This window comes from Passer domesticus, chromosome 19 (genome assembly GCF_036417665.1).
Source record: "Passer domesticus isolate bPasDom1 chromosome 19, bPasDom1.hap1, whole genome shotgun sequence".
NCBI lineage: Eukaryota > Metazoa > Chordata > Aves > Passeriformes > Passeridae > Passer > Passer domesticus.
Window position 1 is genome coordinate 12,384,438 of NC_087492.1, and position 19,135 is coordinate 12,403,572.

General features: G+C 49.8%; 1 protein-coding gene across 2 annotated transcripts in view; it reads left to right on the forward strand.

Annotated features, from left to right (window-relative positions):
• MTMR4 (myotubularin related protein 4) overlaps positions 1 to 19,135 on the forward strand; it is a 56,430-nt gene that overhangs the window by 7,352 nt on the left and 29,943 nt on the right. For both annotated transcript variants that reach the window (XM_064394212.1, XM_064394213.1), the window contains exon 2: positions 13,137 to 13,210. In XM_064394212.1, the coding sequence (XP_064250282.1) occupies positions 13,208 to 13,210 (3 nt within the window). In that variant the 5' untranslated portion in view covers positions 13,137 to 13,207. The remainder of the gene's footprint in view (positions 1 to 13,136; positions 13,211 to 19,135) is intronic.

A 19,135-nucleotide genomic window follows, 5' to 3' on the forward strand; every position in this document is an offset into this window, starting at 1 on the left:
CCAAGAGCGAGTCCCAGACGTTCCCTGCATCTTTGCTGGATTGCACCATCCCTCAGGGCCATGTCAACGGCTCCTGCCCACAGGGGAAATAGTGCCTTCAGCAGAGCTGTTGCTGCAGCAGCTTTGCTTTGTGACAGCTCCACTTCTGCTCCTCCTGCCACTTGGGATCCTTGGAGTGGGTGTTCACCGTGCCCGGTGAGAACAACAGGGGTTGTTTGGGGCAGCGTCTTTCAAAGGGGTGACCTGGGCACAGTTCATCTTTGTCATAAACTTTCCACAGGGATTCTGGCTGTTTCTGTGTGATGTGGTGATATTGGGGATTATTGCCCTGGAAGAGCAGATCCTTTGTCTCTCACAGCTGCTTGGCAGCACAAAGAACTGTGTTGGAGAGTAACTTTGCTGCTTGCTGAAGGTGAGGGATGAGTCTTGGTGCAGGAAGGGGTAATTAGTAGAGCTGCCTGAGGCTGAGATTTGATGGATGTAGGGAGGAGCAGTGGCTGCAGAGAAACCTCTGCAGGACTTTGAGACAATACATGATTAGAAGAACTGAATGAACGGGCCTGCTTTGGCCTGAAGAATTGGTAACGTCCTTTCTGGTGCCTCTGGCTGACTCATACCACTGCGTGTTCCTCGGGGAGCTGATAGCTCTCAGCATCCAAGGTACTGTGCTTGTTATAGGGCAGCCTGGAGACATATTGCAGGCAGCTGCCAGAGGGAATGCCACGTTACCGGCAGGCAGCCAGCACAGGCTGGATGCAGATCCATGGCAGGTGGATGCCAGGGCTGGGATGTGCCAGTGAGAGACTCATATCCCTCCCTGCTGTCCTTTGCAATTCCTTGGGCTGGCATGAGCTTACATCTTCCTTACCCTGTTCTTTGCTCTTTCCCCTTTCTGGAATTGGAAAGTTAATCTATCGGGACTCTCTAGGGAGTGCCACTCTTCCCAGTATGTCAGTGAGCAGATGGATCCCTCTCTGCTGTCTCATATCTGCATTTCCAAACCAAAGTGGGTAGCTAAGCACCTTTGGATGCTGGCTAAGATGATCCTAGACAGAGCCTGTTTTGTTCATCAAGGAGAGCAAATTGCGATTATTTTTTAATGTGAAACTCTTGAATGCAGAGGTTCTGTGCAGTTTTAGCTCATTAGGAAACTCTGCAGAAAGCTTTTGTTGCCATTGCTAAATGAGGCAAAAGAGGAAGTAATAGTGGTTCTGTGCTGTGAAGTGAATTCATAGTTTTGTTTTATAATAAACCACAGACTTGTGGACAAGTGAATCCCCCACCTCCCTTTCTCTTTATTCCACTGCATCGTTCCTTCTTCAATAGGTGTTTTTACTAGAGGAATTCCCAGAAGTATGAGAGGAACTGTTCTTCCTGTGAGCTTGTCTTTTATTGAAATAGAAGAGGAAGTTACTTAGACTTCTGTGAAAAGGTTCAATAGGTCTCATGGCAGAGGAAGTAACATTTTCAGCATGTTTTACTAATGACGAAGTACTCAAAACCGAAGCTGGAATGAGCAGCCAGTTCCTCCTTGGAATTCCCTGGGGAGCAGCAGCCCAGCGGGTAGGGTTCCACTGCCCTTGTGCTGCCACTCCTGTTTCCTCCCACCCCCAAAAATCCTGCAGCAAAGAGTTGATACTGGATTGACGGAAGCTGGCTAGTGGGATGTTTCACTGAGTGCTGCAACTCCATCTTTCCATTCTGCCTGTTCTCCAGAGCTGTGGGGCTGGAGCCCAGGATGCTGGACTGTGTGGCAGCATGGGCTGGAGTGAAAACACAGTGCTGGGGAAAACCTGGATTCAGCTGGAATTGCTGATAGAGCTGCCACTGGTGTTGGTGACCGTGGGGTTCCATCAGTGCATGTCAGTGATGCACTGTCAGGAGGAAGGGAACTGTGTTTGGGCAAAGATGATAAAAATCCCAGTACTCCCTGAGATTTGTCTTTGTGTTAGATAAAGTCTGATAAATTGCAGTCTTGTCCTAAACTTTGTAGAGGTAGGAATTTGATCCTTAATGAGTTTTATTTCAGTCAGTTATGAAGGGGAAGAAATTCCAGGCTATGTTCCCTGTGTGAATTGCAGCAGATGAGAATAAATCCTCTGGCTTCTCTCCGTAGTGAGCTCAGCATGTGGCCACCTTCATCCCTCGTCCTGCTGGAAGCTGCCAGCAGGGAAGGGACAGCATGTGTGAATTTGAGCAGCTCTTGCTGCTAGATAAGCTGGGGACTTACTATATATATATATCAAATTGCCTTCTCTTCCCTTGTATCAATTGGCTGGGGATTTCCCTTTCTAAGAGTGCCTTTGGAGCAGCCGGCATGGCCAGTGCTGTTTTTAGAAGCAGTTAAGCTCGTGCTTAGAGAGAGCACGAGATGGGAGCACTTAAGCTCAGCTGAACTTGCTGAACTGCCCACATCCTTTGAGGTGAGGTTATTAATGAAAGCAGGTCAGTGTGCAAGGCACTACCTTCATGGGATTTTCCATTGCTGAAGTGCAAACCAGTTTTGAAAGGCTCCAGATACCTGGAAATTAAAGACCAAAGGCTCTGATTTAATCTTCTTAAACTTCTGGGGGCTTGGGGTGAGAAAGGAGAATTGTTAAACACCAGGTGAGGTTTTGCTTGGTTTTGGGAGGGATACCACCTCCAGAAAAGCCTCATGGAGACCAAGTTTCCAAGTTTGTTGCCTGGTTGTGAAGAGCAGCTGTGGCAGCACAAAGCCCTGAGAGGGTTCCTTGGGAAGGAGGATGTTCAGGCTGTAGACATAACAAACCATCAGGAGACAGTGCCTACAAACTCAGGGTTTCCATGGGAGCCAACAGCTCCGACAGTGCTCAGGTTGGACATGCAATTGAAAGTGAGCTCTTAGCTTATTAATAACTCTCAAGGGTTTTCATCTCCTCTTGTTATCTTCTGTAGCTTGATGGCAGAAACCCTGAGCAGATGTTCATTGCTGTGTTTTAGAGGTTCTTCCTGTGAAAGGGGGAGAGGAATTGGCTTTCCCCCAGGAGTGGGGAGGAGTGTTCAGTAGAGCTGTGTGTTCCCAGCCACATTTCAAGGGTCAGTGCTGCAGGGCCTGGCACAGGATCTTCCTTGTCACTTGTGAGGAGGCTGCTGGGGAAACTGGGCTTGGTCTGGGTGAGTCAAGAGAATAAATCCTGATGCTTCCTTGTCCTCTCAAGCCTGCTGATGCTTTCAGTCATAGCTTTTTCACATATGTGTTTATGTGGGTTACTAAAAGATGCTTCATTTTATTCCTATGGAAGAAAACTACCCTTGGAGAAAACAGGCTTTCCTAGAAATTTTGCCTGTGGTGAATGGTGGCACTTGAGCTCTGGCCTGGGCTCTGCCTCTAGCCAGCAGCATGAGTTTCCAGAGCTGAGGAGCCTCAGCCAGAGCTGAAGCGTGGCTGTCACAGGGCTGTGAATTCCAGTAGTGTTACTGTGATCACCTGGAGTAAAAGCAGTATTTTCTGCTTTCAGACACTGTTTCAATTGACTGTCCCAGAGGAGATTCCCTGTCCTTGCAGGTAGGCACCACTTTAGATGCCAAAGGTGTCCTGGCTGCCCTTTACCAAGGGCTATAGTTCCCCCCATCCATCCTGTCCTCTGGCTGCAGGAACATGCCTCAGAAACCTTAGGACTCCTAAAGTAATACCACATGGGTATGTTTATGCACTTGTATAAAATAATAATAATTACATTTGTAATAACAACAGGGCTGACATTGTGTTGCTGCTGTTTGGTTGAAATTATTTGGAAGTACCCACATGTTGAATGTCAGAGTATTAGACCTGAGTGCTTGGGAAAGCCCTGAGCTTGGCTGGGAAAACCTGTAGTGGGGTAGGGAAGGGAAGTGGCACGCTTCAGGATTTATCTTTGGATTTCAGATCCTTCTGGTGTGTTTGGGTCACGTATCTCAGATTTTTTCTGCAGTCACAAAGATTGCCTTTCAGAAAAAACTGTGGCTGTCAGAGACTCCCCAGGCTGATGGGAGTTAAAGGTGAATTCTCCTTGTGCATAGTGAGAACTTGAGTGTTTGCACAGAGACCAGTTTTGACAGCACTTCTTTGGCCTGGAGACTTGGAATGTAACCTCAGTAGTGCAGGCACCGTTTCCTTGAAGCTGTTGCCGCTTCCTTCCTGAGATTGAGCTGAAGTCCGTGCACGGTGTGGAGGGAGGGGCCCGGGCAGCATGAGGGGAGCCCCGGCCCACATCCCTCCCTTCGGAGCTGCAGGACGCCAGGAGCAGGCAGGAGCCTGGGCTGCACATGGGATGGACCCGTCTGCACTGCTTTGGGTAGGGACCAGGCAATTGTTTGCACTTGAATAAAGGCTTATTTGTGACTTGAAATGTCCCAACTGCTTTTTTAAAGAAAAGCAAACAAAGCTGGAGAACAACAGGCCAGAGTTACAGGGAACTTTGAAAATGTTTGCCAAAGTTCTGCTTCCTGTCTCTGTCAGTCCCTTGGTTATGGAGTTCAGCTTGGAGCCTTGGCTTTTAATTCCTTCTCTGCCAGCTTGGGATGAAAGGCCTGTAGGGTGGGCATGGCACGGGGGCAGCAGGGCTCTCTGGCCGTGGTTGCTCCACGTGCCCCCATGGAGAAGACCGAGGGCTCTGTCCCTGTGTGCGGCTGCCTCGGGCTGGCTGGGATGGGAGCGCCTCCGCCCGGCCCTGCTGCCGGCCCTGCTGCCGGCCCTGCTCCTTCCGAGCACGGAGGAGGAGGAGGAGGCAGACGCTGACCTGGCAGGGGACCGTCCCCGGTGTTCTGCTGCCACCTGCTGCCACCGGCTGCCCAGCCCCGGGGCTGCGGCGCCGGCAGAGCCACGGCCTCGGCAGGAGAGGGGAGATGAGCTGAGGCGCTCCTGGCTCTGCTTCCTCCACCGTCATTGCGTTCCCCTTGAAACTCTGATTTCACTGCCACTAATGTAAAGAGCAGAGTCAGCTGGCAGGCAGGCTGCTGAAATTAATTATGCTTAAAATCGTTGCAGAGATGGATAGAAGTGCTAGTTTGCTGGCAAAGTGCTGGGCTCTCTTCTCTTCCCTCATCAGCCCATACACCTTGATGGCATCTGGGTGACACTGCTGGACCCCGCAGCTGGGGTCTGTCAGAATCTGCCTGTGCACCCCCATCTCACAGACTCGCAAAATGCAAGGTTTGAAAAGGACCTTAAAGATAATTTTGTTGCATCTTGCACATGATATAAACTGTTTTCTGGCTCCTCTGTGTATCCATCTCTCCTGGCTGAGCAAGATGTGGTGGAGGAAAGGATGGGACAAAATGCTGCTGGGGACATGGTCCTGGAGCTTGGATGCACCATAAGGATCTCCCCCTCCCTGGTTCCTTCACTCTTCTGCAAAACAGGTTGTCATTACACTGCTTTGACAGTGTCCCCAAGCTAAGCTGTCCCCTGAGCCTGGTAGAGGTAGCTGGCAGGTCTTGGCTCCAGGTGTATCCCTGGTCCAGCCTATCAAGTTCAGCATTTTTAAAATTTTGGTGGTGTTTTCCTCCCCCAAGATCTAGTCTTGTTTGCCTGTCTCCCCTTCCAGCTCTTTCCACCCCTCTTCTACATTCCTGCATCTTTCTTTCCAAGGCTTCCACTGTTCTTTCCACCCTCAGCAGTCCTCAGTTCTACACTGTTCTGCAGCATGAACCCCAAAATTACCTGTACCCCAGTGCTGCTCCTGCTCCAGTGATGCCTGCTCAGCTCAGTGACCCCTGTTCCCACCAGCAAATCTGCCCCAGGGTCTGCATTGTTCTTCCCAAGTTCTGTGATCTTCAGCCACCTCATGTATTTCCTTTTCTGAAATTTCTCCTGTTCATTCTCCATTTTGGCAGTGGTGCATCCATGGCAGCTCTGGGGTCCAGGCCTGCCCACAGCCATGGAGGCTCAGGGCTTATGGCAGAGCTACTCTGGGCTTTACTAAACCAGAGCTTTGCTTTTATTGGGCATTAAGCATGTGGCTGCTCCAGGCACTCCTCTGCTTTCTCCAACCTTCTTTCCCCTTTTTTACTGCAGAGGACCTTGTTTCTTTAGAGGGAGAAGGACAAAATATGGTGTCAGCATTCCTTCCTGCCTCTCTGCATTCCTCCTGGCACTGTGCTTCTTTCCCTGCAGCAGGCACAAGTTCTCCTCTGGTTTGTCCTCTGATCTCTGCCCCTGTGCTGTCTGTTTCTCCCTGTTGCACTATTCTTCTTCCCCCCTTGCTCAGTTTCTCAGCTGCCTCTGAATCTTTCTCCATGCTGTGTAGTTTCTCCCCTGTTAAAAGCAAAGCTCACCTCTGCTCCTACTCACCTCCTATGCCCACTTCCATGATAAGTCCCTTGGACACAGCCCAGTCAAAGTGAAGTCCCTCATCTCCTCAGCCTGGAACTGCTGCTGCAAAAACCCTGAGCTTGGCTAAATCTCCATGTTATTCTCCCCACCTTCACCATTTGGGAGATTTGACTCCGTGGCAGTTGTGCTCCTGAAATCCTGAACTTGCTCTGCCCGTTCTCTCCTTTGCTCTTCTGCTCCTCCTGCACTTCCTTGGGGATTTGCTGTCCCCACAGGGCTCTGGTTTCTGTCCTGTTGCTCTGTGTAACCTTATCCTCACACAGCCCATGCCCTCCTTTGCAGCTGGCACAGGCATATTCTGTCCCTCTCCCCCTGTGCCTGGCTGTCAGTTACAGGCCTGGATAATCTGTCCCTGTGTTCCCTGTGTCCCTGTGTGGCTGCTCCCAGCCTCCAGCATCCTCCCTGTGCAGCTGTATGTGCTTGCCCTGGGAATGGGCATGAGGACCAGCCCAGCACTGGCCACATGTGGGTCTGTTTTTGAGGGCTTTTCTCCCTTAGGAGGGTGCTGTGCAGTCAGGAGCATTTCTGGCTATGGCACCTTTCCCCGAACCCTGCAGTCCTGCAGAGAGCTGATTTATGTGTTCTGGCCTGAGCTCTTGGGAGCAATCCCACGTTTGAAACCTAGATGTTCCCACTTGGAATGCAACTGAAGCCTCAGCAGCCTTCAAAGAAGTCCTGATTACTTTGAAATATGAAGAAAAATGCTTTCAGGCATTTTCATCATGACCTGACTCCTGGGTTGTGTGACCAGGAAGAGTTTGCAAGTGGTGACCTTCTCCTGGTGGCTGTGGGTGAGCCGGGGTGGGATGTGGTTCTGTGCCATGGGCTGAGTGAGGCAGTGCCTTGCTCTGTGCTGGCCTGAGGCCGTCCCCTGGAACTCAGGATGGGCCATGCACTGTAATGGCAGGTGGCCCCCTCTCCTGGGGTAATTCCTCTTGCCCTCCCCACAGCTTTCAGATAGGATAACTTTGAACATGAGACTCAGTCTGTGATCCCAAGTCACTGATCCTGGGAAGAGCACCTGGAGGTTGGGGTGTGCCAAGGGCACCATGGGCAGCTCTGCTTTCCAAGTGACAAAAAAGACAACTTTCCCCATAAACTTGATGGAATTTATTCCATTCTGAAACTTCATCTACCAGTAATTGGATTGAGATCTGTCCTTGTCAGCAGGACCAATACTTAGCATAAATACTGCAGTATATTGAAGAATTCTTTTATTTTATTATCTTTGGGTTTTAAAACTGCATAGGTGAGCTGGTTTTACTTTGGATCAGTACATGGCATAGGCCTTCCTGCTCCAAGTGTGCTGGCTTAGCTGTGGCAGTTGTAGCTATGATCCCAGCAGTGCTGGGGACAGAGGTGCCACCCAGCAGTCTCCTCTGTCATCACTGCTATTATATATTTTTGCAGTGGACTTTTTGCCAGTCCCTGTTGAGCAGCTCCTGTGGGGGTGCCTGTGAGATCGTCTAATCTGCACTTCCAGCAGCCCTTCATCCATGGGAATTCTTCATCTTGGAATTCAGCCCTTCCCCCTGGTTAGACCATAAATTTTGATCCCTTCATGCTGCAGAGCAATCTGAATACTTTGGCAACTTGTCACCATCATTGGGTATTACTGTGACATGTGGGAGCTCTCGTAGCCCAATCTTTGATTTTTAATAGTTATTCAGCAGTAAAAGAGTTTTGTTGTTGAAGAGCAGCTGGTCATGGCCGTCATTGGAAGCAACCCTCTTAGCTGTAATTTTGTTTAAAATAACAAAGACCAGCCCATACAATCTGCTTTGCATGTAACTGTGGGGTCTGACAATTACATTTTTAGCCTCTAATTAGTGCGAGGCTTGAGATGGCTGTTTCTGTTTCATTTGGGATCACAATAAGGCTAATAGCTTTCCTGTTTTTTTTTTTTTTTTTTTCCTTCTAACATCCCCTGTTTAATATTGGACTAGTTCTTCCCCTTTAAGTGCACTAGGACCAACTCTACCATTTTAGCTGAAATTTTTAAAGCAAAAATCTCTGTCTGGGGCAGATGCTGAGTGCAGAGAGCTCCGCTCCAACTGCAAACAATGGCTGGAGTTTTATGAGCAATTAAAATCGAGTCTCCTAGCAGGGAGTGAGGAGCTGCCAGGGGCCACCCACCTCGCCTGGGGCACCCATAACACCCCTGCAGCCAGGAAGCCTTAGCCAGCTCTTGTTCCCTTTCCCAGCTTCCCAAAGCTCCATGTGTGTATGGACGCCCTCCCTCCTTCCCACAGGACCCTGTCCCGTGCTGTGCTGGCAGGTGATGGCAGGGAGCGGCTGCTGTTCCTCATTATTCTGTGTTCCTACATTGGTAATCCCACTCTACTAGAGGCAGGACTTTCAGCTTTTCAGAGGTTCCTGTAAATTCACAGCACTGCTTTTGTGGCACCTCTGTGAGACCTGGGGGGCAGAGGGATAGGAAGTGATTCTCCTGCGTTTTGACAGCCCAGTTGCTTGTGGGGATTGCTGTGATTCCCAGTTGCTGTCACATCCTGGCTTGGATTGCAGCTGAGAGGGGACCTGGGTGTTGCAGGCCAGTGCTGCAGTTTGGAAAAGTCCTTTCCTGGTGTGTGTGTGACAGTCTGGCCAGGGAAGAAGGCTGAGCATCCTGGAGGGTGCAGGCAGAGCTTGGTCCTGGCCAGGTTCTTCCAGCAGCCTCTTCCACCATCTGCAGGGAACTGGGACAGAGGTTTCCAGACACTGCTCCAGTCCCTGGCGCTCTGTTTCTCACCAGGAGGGCCAAAGATCCCTGGAGGCAGCAGTGTGGTTGCATAAGGAAGTGTGGTTGAGTCACGCGAGCAGGAGGCTACGCGAGAGCAGATGAAGAGTTTTACGAGTGTTCTCAGCTCTGACACGGCTTTATTATCTGAGGGTTTGTCTCCCAGACTGAGAGTTCCAGAGGAGGTTACACGCTATAAAAATGCTCAAGGGAAGTGAATTATTTTCTCTACTTCCCCCAGCCCAGGTGTGTCAGGTGCCATCACCTTACCAGCCCCACCAGCAGCACCAGTGTCTCCCTCCTGTGCCCCCCTCCAGTGAGCTGTGGGGAGGGCAGGCAGTGCTGGCCCCATGCTCTGCCAGCAGCAGAAAAGCCTGAGGCTCTGGGCTTTGGGGTGACTTGGGGGTGAAAAAACTCAACATCAGCTATCGGTGTGCCAGAGACAGGACAAGGAGGAATGGGTTCAAACTGAGAGAAGAAATTTAGGTTAGATATATTGGGAAGGAATTCTCTGTGAGTGTGGGCAGGCCTGGCACAGGGTGCCCAGAGCAGCTGTGGCTGCCCCTGGATCCCTGGCAGTGTCCAAGGCCAGGCTGGATGGGGCTTGGACCAACCTGGTCTTGCCCATGGTAGGGGCTGGAACAAGATGACCTTTAAGGTTCCTTTCAATCAAAAGCATTTTGTGATTAAGTGATTCCATCTGTGTGTGAAATGCCATTGTTCTCTTTTATCTCCTTTTCAGTGCCATCCTTTTTGTCTTAGCTTTCTCTGTCCCTGGTCCCTGCTTCATTTAATTCTGTAGTATCAGCCTCTACTTTGGCATAGCAGGTGGCCAGCCCCAGCCCATCCCCTGTTACCAAGATTTTAAGGAGAGCTTCTGTCCTGAATTTTGGGGTAATCCAGCCTCTGCCATGGGAAGCAGGTCCTTGAGCAGGTGCCAAACCTGACTTCTACAGGAGAAGTTGGTGGGTCCAGCCCAGAGAGGTGCTGGACAGCATTGCTGGGTGCAGTGGGCAGCTACTACCTCTCCCAAGGGCTGGAGACCCTGGGCTAGAGGCCACAGGGGCACAGCAGCCTTTGAAAGGAGGAGGGCCATGGCCAGCCCTGAAACAGAGGGATGCATTTGAGATGCCAGCACAGGAGCATGTGGAGCTGCACAAGTGCTCGAGCAAGACTGCCTGGTGGCCTGGGCTGGGTGTCATTGGGTAAGGCTGGAGGTCCCCAGAGGTACAAGCAGCACTTGGATTTTTGTGGCATCTCCTCGCTTTTTCTCACCCCATAAATCCTCAGGAACCCCTCCAGCTTTACCCCTTTACCCAAAGGAGGAGGAAGGCCCTGGGGACACAGGAGCAGCAGCATTCTAGCAGGCTGAGCTCATGGGGCAAGGAGTCCTGCTACCATGGATTGCCTTCCTCTTGGGCAACTGGCTGTCCAGAGAGCTGGGGCATGGGAGTGAGGAGGAACCTCCTCAGTCATGACACAGCCACAGAGTTTCAGTTTCTGGTCATTACCAACTTGTACAAGGAAGGAGCTGAGAAACTGCGCTGGCCATTAGCAGTGATTGCACATTGGTTTAAAGCACACTGCAGGAACAGTACTCCTGTTGTTCAGTTTTGTCAATAATTCAGATATCTTCAGATTTAGTGAAAAAAGCATATTTAACATTTTTCTTCCCTTTCTTACCTACAAGCTAATTGTGCTTCTCACGTCACTTGCAAGTCACTGGTTGGCAGTGACTCTCCTAGCAGCTCCTGCTGGAGGCTCTTTCCTCTGTAAAGTCTGATATGTGAGATCATTTGCTAAGTAGTGGGAAAAAGGCTTTTATAGTTCAAAAAAGCCAGACTGATTTGGGTTTGAAGGGTGATGGTGCAGTATTTGGCTTTTTCTGTTTTCATAGGAAATTTTATTCCCAGTGTGTGGGAATCATTGTTTCCTGGAACGTGGTGATCTGCTTTTAAATGTAAGGTAATATGACAGAATGGTTTGGGTTGGAAGGGACCTTACAGACCATCTTGTTCTACCCCCTGCCATGGCAGGGACACCTTCCACTGCCCCAGGCTGCTCCAAGCCCTGTCCAGCCTGGCCTTGGGCACTGCCAGGGATCCAGAGGCAGCCACAGCTGCTCTGGGCACCCTGTGCCAGGGCCTCACCACCCTCCCAGGGAACAATTCCTGCCCAATATCCCATCTATCCCTGCCCTCTGACAGAGGGAAGCCATTCCCTGTGTCCTGTCCCTCCATGCCTTGTCCAGCTCCCCTCGAGCCCCCTCAGGCTCTGGAAGTGGCTCTGAGCTCTCCCTGGATCCTTTCTTTCTCCAGGTGAACACCCCCAGCTCTCCCAGCCTGGCTCCATCACAGAGAGGCTCCAGCCCCTCAGAGCAGCTCCATGGCCCCAGAAAGATAAGAATTAAATGTAGAGATGTATTGCACAAGTCTGGAGTCCTTTCTGACCTCCCATTCCTTTCTCCTGTCCTTTCCTGTCAAGCGCATGGTGGGATGTGAGAGATGACCTGAAAGGCCAAGGATAACAATTCCAACCTGGGCACGGCAGGAGCAGGGTGGGAGCAGCTGCCTCACTGTGGGAGTCACATCTCAGCAATGACTCCTCCATGCTGGCATTCAGCTTGGCCTTCTGATGTGTGGGTGTCAGAGCTGACTTAATTCTGGGCTGGGAAGGAAATCCCTGAGCAAAGGAAAGCCTTGGGCAGGTATTCAGAGCTCTTCTGTAGCCAGTACAGTTCCTGAGTGGTGGAAGGAGGGGGATTCCCAGCTGGGGTGTGTTGTGTGAGATGTTTAGATAATCTCCAATTGCACATTTGTTGGCATTTGTATTTCACCTGAGGAGGAGAAAGGTTAAAATTAATGGTGGCAAAATTTATGGAAGACCTTGAGCATTCCCAGAGTTCTGACATGCTACAGGGAACTGGCAGAAATCAGGTTGGGTTGGTGAGCTCTGAGCCATCCTCAACCTACACTGAAATACTGAAGATCCCTGTTTAAAATGTCATTGTATTTAAAAAACATTGGGACACACACATGCAGATTTCTGTGCTGCTTCACAGAATCCCAGAATGGTTTGGGTAGGAAGGGGCCTTAAAACCCATCCCACCCCCTACCACAGGCAGGGGCATCTTCCACTATCCCAGGTTTCTCCCAGTGTTCAAGGCCAGGCTGGTTGCATCCAGCCTGGCCTTGAACACTGCCAGGGATGGCACAGTGGGAGGCTCAGGCACATGAGTGGTACCAGGACAAGAGTGCCCAGGGCTCAGCCCCTCCCTGGTCACAGTGTTTAATTGTAGATAATTCCATCCCCTCTGGGGGGCTGGAAGAGCAAAACACAGGCAAAAGGTGGGCAGATGAGAGAGATGTTGGTGATCAACTGATCTTGGAGACACCTGAAAACTTTGAGGAAGGGTCTCTTCCTCCATGGAGTTCCCAATATCACCTGTGGGAGCATCTGGTCCTGTTGGAAAAGATCTTGGAGCAGGACCTTGTTCAAGTCTTGCTGCTTGGCTTTTCCCTTCCTAGAGATGTCCCCTGTGACCTCCATCAAGCAGGGCAAAGCTGGCAGAAGGACCTGCTGGTTTTTCCTGGTACTTGGAGTGTTTGCATCCTGCCAATTGGATTTAGAGGTGTTTTCCTCCCAGGACCACAGTGATCTTCTCCAAACACTCAAGTTCCCTGTGAAGGATCTTCCCCAGGTCTTTGAACCACAATGACCAGGCCTGTGTTCCTTCAGCTCCCTCCTGTGTTCCAAAGTGGGGGTTTTGTGCTTGTGGGACACAAGCTATTGTGTGCTTATGTGACAAGTCCTGGGTGCTGTGTTAGTGAGTGACCAGAAGGATTTGGTGGCTCCCCCTGATGCTGAATCTGGTTTCCAGCAGCTCCTGGAAAGGGCACAAAACAGAGGTTGGCAGGGACAGGGAAAGTCTGGGCACTGGCCTCGGGGTCTTGATTTTTTCCCCCCTTTGTGTTCACACTGGAGTACCGTTCCTGTAAATTAAATTTCTTAACTAAATTCATATAAGCTAAACTTCTGCTCTGGTTTGTCTCCTCTTTGCTGCAGGTGTGACTTGTGGAAGAACAAGAAGAGACTGAGCTGTGATTGAACCGTGAGGGTTTGGACAGTGCCTGAGGATGGTGAGTCCATGTCCTATTTCATCTCTACAGGATGGACATTGAGGGGCTGGAGAGTGTCCAGGGAAGGGAAGGGAGCTGGGAAGGGTCTGGAGCCCCAGGAGCGGCTGAGGGAGCTGGGAAGGGGCTCAGCCTGGAGAAAAGGAGGCTCAGGGGGGCCCTTGTGGCTCTGCACAGCTCCTGACAGGAGGGGACAGCCGGGGGGTCGGGCTGTGCTCCCAGGGAACAGGGACAGGAGGAGAGGGAATGGCCTGAGGCTGGGCCAGGGGAGCCTCAGGGTGGATACTGGGAACATTTCTCACTGGAAGGGTTGTCCAGCCCTGGCACTGCTGTCCAGGGCAGTGTCAGTGTCTCTGTGCCTGCAGGGGTTTAACAGCCCTGTGGATGTGGCACTTGGGGACATGGGTTAGTGGTGGCCTTGGCAGTGCTTTGGGGATGGTTGGACTCATTGATCTTAGAGAGCTTTTCCAACCCTCCTGCTTCCATGATTCTGGTCTGCTTCTGTGGGTGGTCTTGTTCTTTGTATGTCCAAATCTTGTACTGCTGCTAAATGTAGGAGAAGAAATACAAGAATGGGCAAGAAGAGTGCAACAGTATTGTGTATTATATACAATAATATAATAGAAAGGATTTATCACTGTCATCAAGATGCAGTTAACAGGAAACATTTATTCCTAAATCTCTTATTGGAATGTATTGGGGAAAAAAGTCAGTAAGACTGAAACCCTCTTCTGTCTCCCTGTACTACTGACATAGTCATCCAGTTTTTGTGGCTTACTGATTTATTTTTTCTTTAAAACTTACTGCTGGGATTTCTCATTGTGTTCCTCTGTCACCTCTCAGTGAAGGATTTCACACCATGTTAATAACAGCTCTGGTGCCACCAAAGAAGCAGAAATTTCACAAGAATTAGTCACAGCAAAATGTGGTAGCAAAGCATCTGAACCACAGCCAAAGCAATGAGATTGCTGATAAACTCGGATAAAGGGCCTCTAATACCTCCAGCAAGAAATAACCCAAAATACAAGGGGTCTGCTGGGAGGAAAAAACTAGAGACTGGGAATGTTGAAAGATATGCTGAGAGTGTCCTGAGGGGGGTAGTTTGAAGAGGGGTGATCTGCATGTAGGCTGTGGGTGGGCAGAGCCTGAACTTGCTGCAGTGACATGGATCAGCACCAGCTTCGTGTTGTTGTGGGGGAAGAGGTGCTGAGGAGAACTGCAGAGATAAACAAAGGGCTGGAAATTCAGACTGAGGGCATGAAAATTTAGGTTAAACACATCAGAAAAAAGAAAAGATAAAAATCTGGCAGAGTGCTTGAGGAAGTGGTGATGTCTCCTGAGGGATTGTCCCCAATGTATTTTGTTAACACCTGGAATAGGAAAGGAAATGCGTTCTCTGCTCAATTAAGCTCTCAGCTTGAGTAGTTACACACTCAGCATTTTTGCTGTAGCCCCTGTCCTCATGCTCCCTGGTGCTGCCTCAAGATCTCCTCTGATTCCTGCTGGAAGAGCTGATCCCCACACTGTAGGGTGAGGAACTTAGTCTGGGGTGGGGAGGTGAAAGTCCTTGCCTGTCAAAACCTGAGAAAGGGCCTCACACTTCAGCTTGGAGCTGCCCTGGTGTCACATTGGAGCTGTAAAACCCAACAGCTCCTCTGAGTGGATTGAGGTGAGAGGATGCAGATGTATCCAGATATGAATGAAAAAAAGGGAATAAACACAGGGAAAATGCATCAAAAATCCCCCAGGAAACATGGAGAAGGCCAGACTGGGCCCCCTGAGGGCAAGGCTAGTCAGACACTGTCACCTGAGTGACAGAGCCCAGTGAATGCTGCAGGGTGCGTGACTCAGGTGTGTGCCCTCACCTGGCAGGATCTGCAGCTCAGGGACTTGGTAATCCAGAAACTATTTATTTATGTTTCATGAGCCCTTGGTAGGTTTTCCATGAATTCATCAGGCTTTTAAAAACCAGGGGAAGATTTGCAGTTGTGTCAGAGCTGTGCTGCCGAGCACCTCTTGCTTTGTTTTGGAACCAGCCCTGTGTTGTTTTGGCTGGTTCTTGTATTGGGAATAACAATAAAGTGTGGTGCTGCCTGTGAGCATCTCCTGCCCCTCAGGATTTTTTAGATCTCCACACATTCCCCTTAGACATCAGAAGAGCTCTAGTCTTTTAAATTCTCTGTAGTAAAGCTATCTTTAGTTCTCATCACCCCTTCATGGACCTGGTTTTTGTTTTTAGGTTTTTTCTGGGGACAGGGGTTGGGTTTGGTTGGTTGTTTTTTTTGATGTTTTTCTGGTTGCTTTTTTGTTGGGTGTTTTTTTTTTTGTTTTGGTTTGGGTTTTTTTGTTTGTTTGTTGTTTTTTTGTTGTTGTTGTTTTGGGTTTTCTTGGGGGTTTTTTGTGGTTTTTTTTGTTTGTTTTTTTTTTTTTTTTTTTGAGAGCAGAGACTGGAATTTTGGATTTACTAAAACATGGAAGCTTTTATTTTCCCTGAACTCCTTTCCTGTGTCTGGACAGACCTTACCCTGACGTGGCCCTGCCCTTAGGTCTAATCATTGTTTGATTTCTTCTACACAAGAGGGTTTCCTTATCAGTACACTAATATACCTTTACTGTTTTAAAGGATCTTCTGAAAAGGTTTTGGTTTTTTTAAATATTTTATTAAAATGCTCCTGTGATTTTTTTGAAAATTATTTTTTCATTTTGGAAAAAATAAACCAACCACCTAAAGCCCGTCCCATTTCATCCACTGTTTTGGGAAGAGACCATGGGCTTTTTGTCTCCCATGGCAAGGGAGAGAAAGTGATTTGTAATTGCAAGCTGTAGAAAGAAGCACTTACCTCCAGCCCTTTCCCTGAGCTTCTGTCAGCAGCTGAAAGCAGAGGGCTGACGGCAACTCCTGACAGCCTCCTTGGAGTCCTGCTGAGCCCTCTGCAGAGGGCTGTGGCTCCCGAGTTAGACACAGGGAGGGCTGGAGGTGGGCTCTGGGTTAAGGTGTGCCTCGGGGCTGGCTGCCTGCCTGGTCCCTGCAGGCATACTGAGTGCTCCCTCAATTCCCTGTGCTCACAGCAGGCTGAGGCCACAGCACCAGTGTCCTGTGGTTGGCAAGGGCAGGCCCAAAAGCTTTGCCCTCGCTCAGCAGCACCCCAGATGTACCTCACCACCTGCTCTTCCCTTTCTGCTGCTCCAGATTCGTGGTCTAGTGTTAACAGCTTGGATTGCATGACTCTTCCCACTTTTCCCCAAAACTAGCTGCTGATGGGAATGACCTTGAAGACAGCGCTAGTGCTGGTTTAATCCTGAACTCTAATGGAGCTCTAATGAGCACTTGGTACCTTAATACATTACTTAAAACTAATCTGGCAGGTGGGTTGGTGCAGGTGCTGTGCTGGCACTCAGTGCTCAGCTCCCACAGCAGCATTCCCTCTCCTGACTGCTGGGATACTGGCACTGTAGGCATCTGGTTCTTACCCTGAGGGGGGGCCCATGTCTTATCCAAGGTGGGCATTGGCAGCCACCCTTCATCCCCTCGTGCTGGTGCATGGAGTTGACAGCCCATGTCTTGTGCCCTTTTGTCCTTCTCCTCAAAGGTTTCTTGATGCACATTCAGTTCCATGCTCACCTCACCTTTCTGAACAAATACGAAATGCAGTATTACAGATCTATAAATTATTCTATTATCCTCTCCAGATTAAAAAATGACACCCACCATCCCAATCCTGATGTATGGGGTATAAAACAATAACTTCTTTTTGCACAGGTTTAAGGGTTTGTTTCCACCTCAGGCTCAGCAGCCTTTCAGTTCACCCTCAAATCTCCCTAGGCTTTGAGAAAATGAACTATTTATGTAGCAGGACCTGAAACAAAGATGCTCTTTGTGCAACAGAAGTAGGGGAGGCAGAACAAGAAGGGCCTTTGGCCACAGCTCATCAGTCTCAGCATCAGCTTATGGAGAGAAATACATGTCTGAGGGCAGCTCATCTCACCCAATGTAGTTATCTGCCAGGCAGAAAAAGAAAAAAAATTAACTTTTAGAATGAGATAAATGATGCAAGTCTCTCCACTCCCCATTTCACTTGGAAAAAAAAAAAAGATCTAGATAACCAGTTCCTAGTTTGATCTTCACTGAAAATAAATATTCAGACCTGGAAGGATCTAAAGTAGAGTATCCTGATGGCCCCTCTGCTGCAGCAGCCCCTGGCTGTCAGACAGAGCCTCCCTGGCTCTCGCTGACTTACTTCTCATGTCCTGGAATTCCCTTTCCAGGGCAGTCACCTCCTCCTGCCAATTTTTCTGTAGGTTTTCTCCAGCTGGAGGCAGATCAGGGCAGTCTGTGCAGTGGATGTGCTACCAGGGACTGGGCTGTGCATGCAGATTTCTGCCAGCCCTTGCCTTCCCTCCCCTCCATCTGCAGGGTGGTGCCCTGTGCTGGGGTGAGGAAAAGCTCACCCTTAATCTATAGAAGCAGTATGTGTGGTGCCTTCTACCTAAGGAGAGAGCAACTTTATTTGTGGTGCCAACAAGAAATAGAGGATAAAGCTACGTCAGGGCTGGGGAGGGTGTACATGTCTGTGGAAGGCTGAGTCAGGTGTGCTGGCAGCTCCTTGCAGTGAATGGGACAAGTTTTTCTCTTAGAATCATGGAATGGTTTGGGCTAGAAGGGACCTGGCCAGGTGGGAATTAGCTGCTCCCTGGCCCCCACTTTCCCAAACTTGCAGAAAGCTGGACCAGCCACTGGCAAAATGATTAATTTCAGGATGCTGACTGGCTCCAGACCACAAGAGAGATTTCAGCATCCTGATGCTTGTCCCGTGCTCCCAGTGCAGATTCCTTGGGCAAGTGGGACCAGATGTTCCCTGTGAACCCTGTGCTGCAGGCTGGGCTCCTGGTGCATGTAGGCGTGTCTCCATAAGGAATATCATCTCCTTTGGAGCCTGCAGGATGGCCCCTTGAGTGCCAGTCCTATCTTTGCCAAGCACTGTATAATCTCCAAGCCTCTAAATCCCTTTTGGGACCTTTGGCAGAAGGCTGCAAGCTGTTTACCTGCAGTGTGGATCCAGGGAGGGGTGGGAGGAGCAGCACAGGAACAGTGGGCATTGCTAGTGGGAGGGAAAGGGGGCGAATCACTGCCAGCTGCCCCTAAGAGCATGTTGCCCACATTATATTCAGCTCCTCTTCCTCAGAGCTGAGAAACACTTGTAAGGGTGGTTGGGAGATGATGAAGGAGATTTCTCTCTCTGCCTACATGAACACACACTGAGAACACTCAGAGGAGCCCAGTTCTGTTAAAGAACCTTCTCTTCCTCTGTGATTTGTGACAGGGGAGAAGAGAGCCCAGCTGGGGAGGCAACCGAGGTGGCATTTAGGAATTCCCTCTGGCTAAGCCAGCTAAGGAGTCTGGAGCACTCTGCAGTCCTGTGCTGGGCTGCCCAGCACCATTCCTGCCTTTGCCTGGGTCACTGGAGGGAAAGGAGGGCAGGTATTTTGGGAACTCTTGGAAGAAGTGAAAGCAGAGTCTGAATCAAGTTCCTCTTGAAAGTCTGTGAAGCCACTGAACTTTACAGCAAGGTTTCTGCTCTGCACCAGGCTCAGTGCTTGGGCAGAAGTTTCTAAGTCATATGTGAGTCTTTTTCTGATACCAAAAGTGCAGAAATATTTCAGTGAAAGCAGAAGTTCTATTTGTGGATGTTCAGGTCAGCTTAGGTTGGAAATTCTGAGTACTGATCTGATGGAGCAGCCCTTTAACCCTGCACAGCTGCAGCTTAGGGCTGTTACAATGCAAACAATCCCTGTGTCAGGCCCTGAACTGAGCCTTGACCCTAAAAATCTTACTGTTGGTTGGAGCAAACCTCTTACCTACCTTGTCTGTGGTTCTGTGTGTTCAAGACTCTGGTCTTGTGCTGTGTGCACTTAACAGCAATGTGCTCA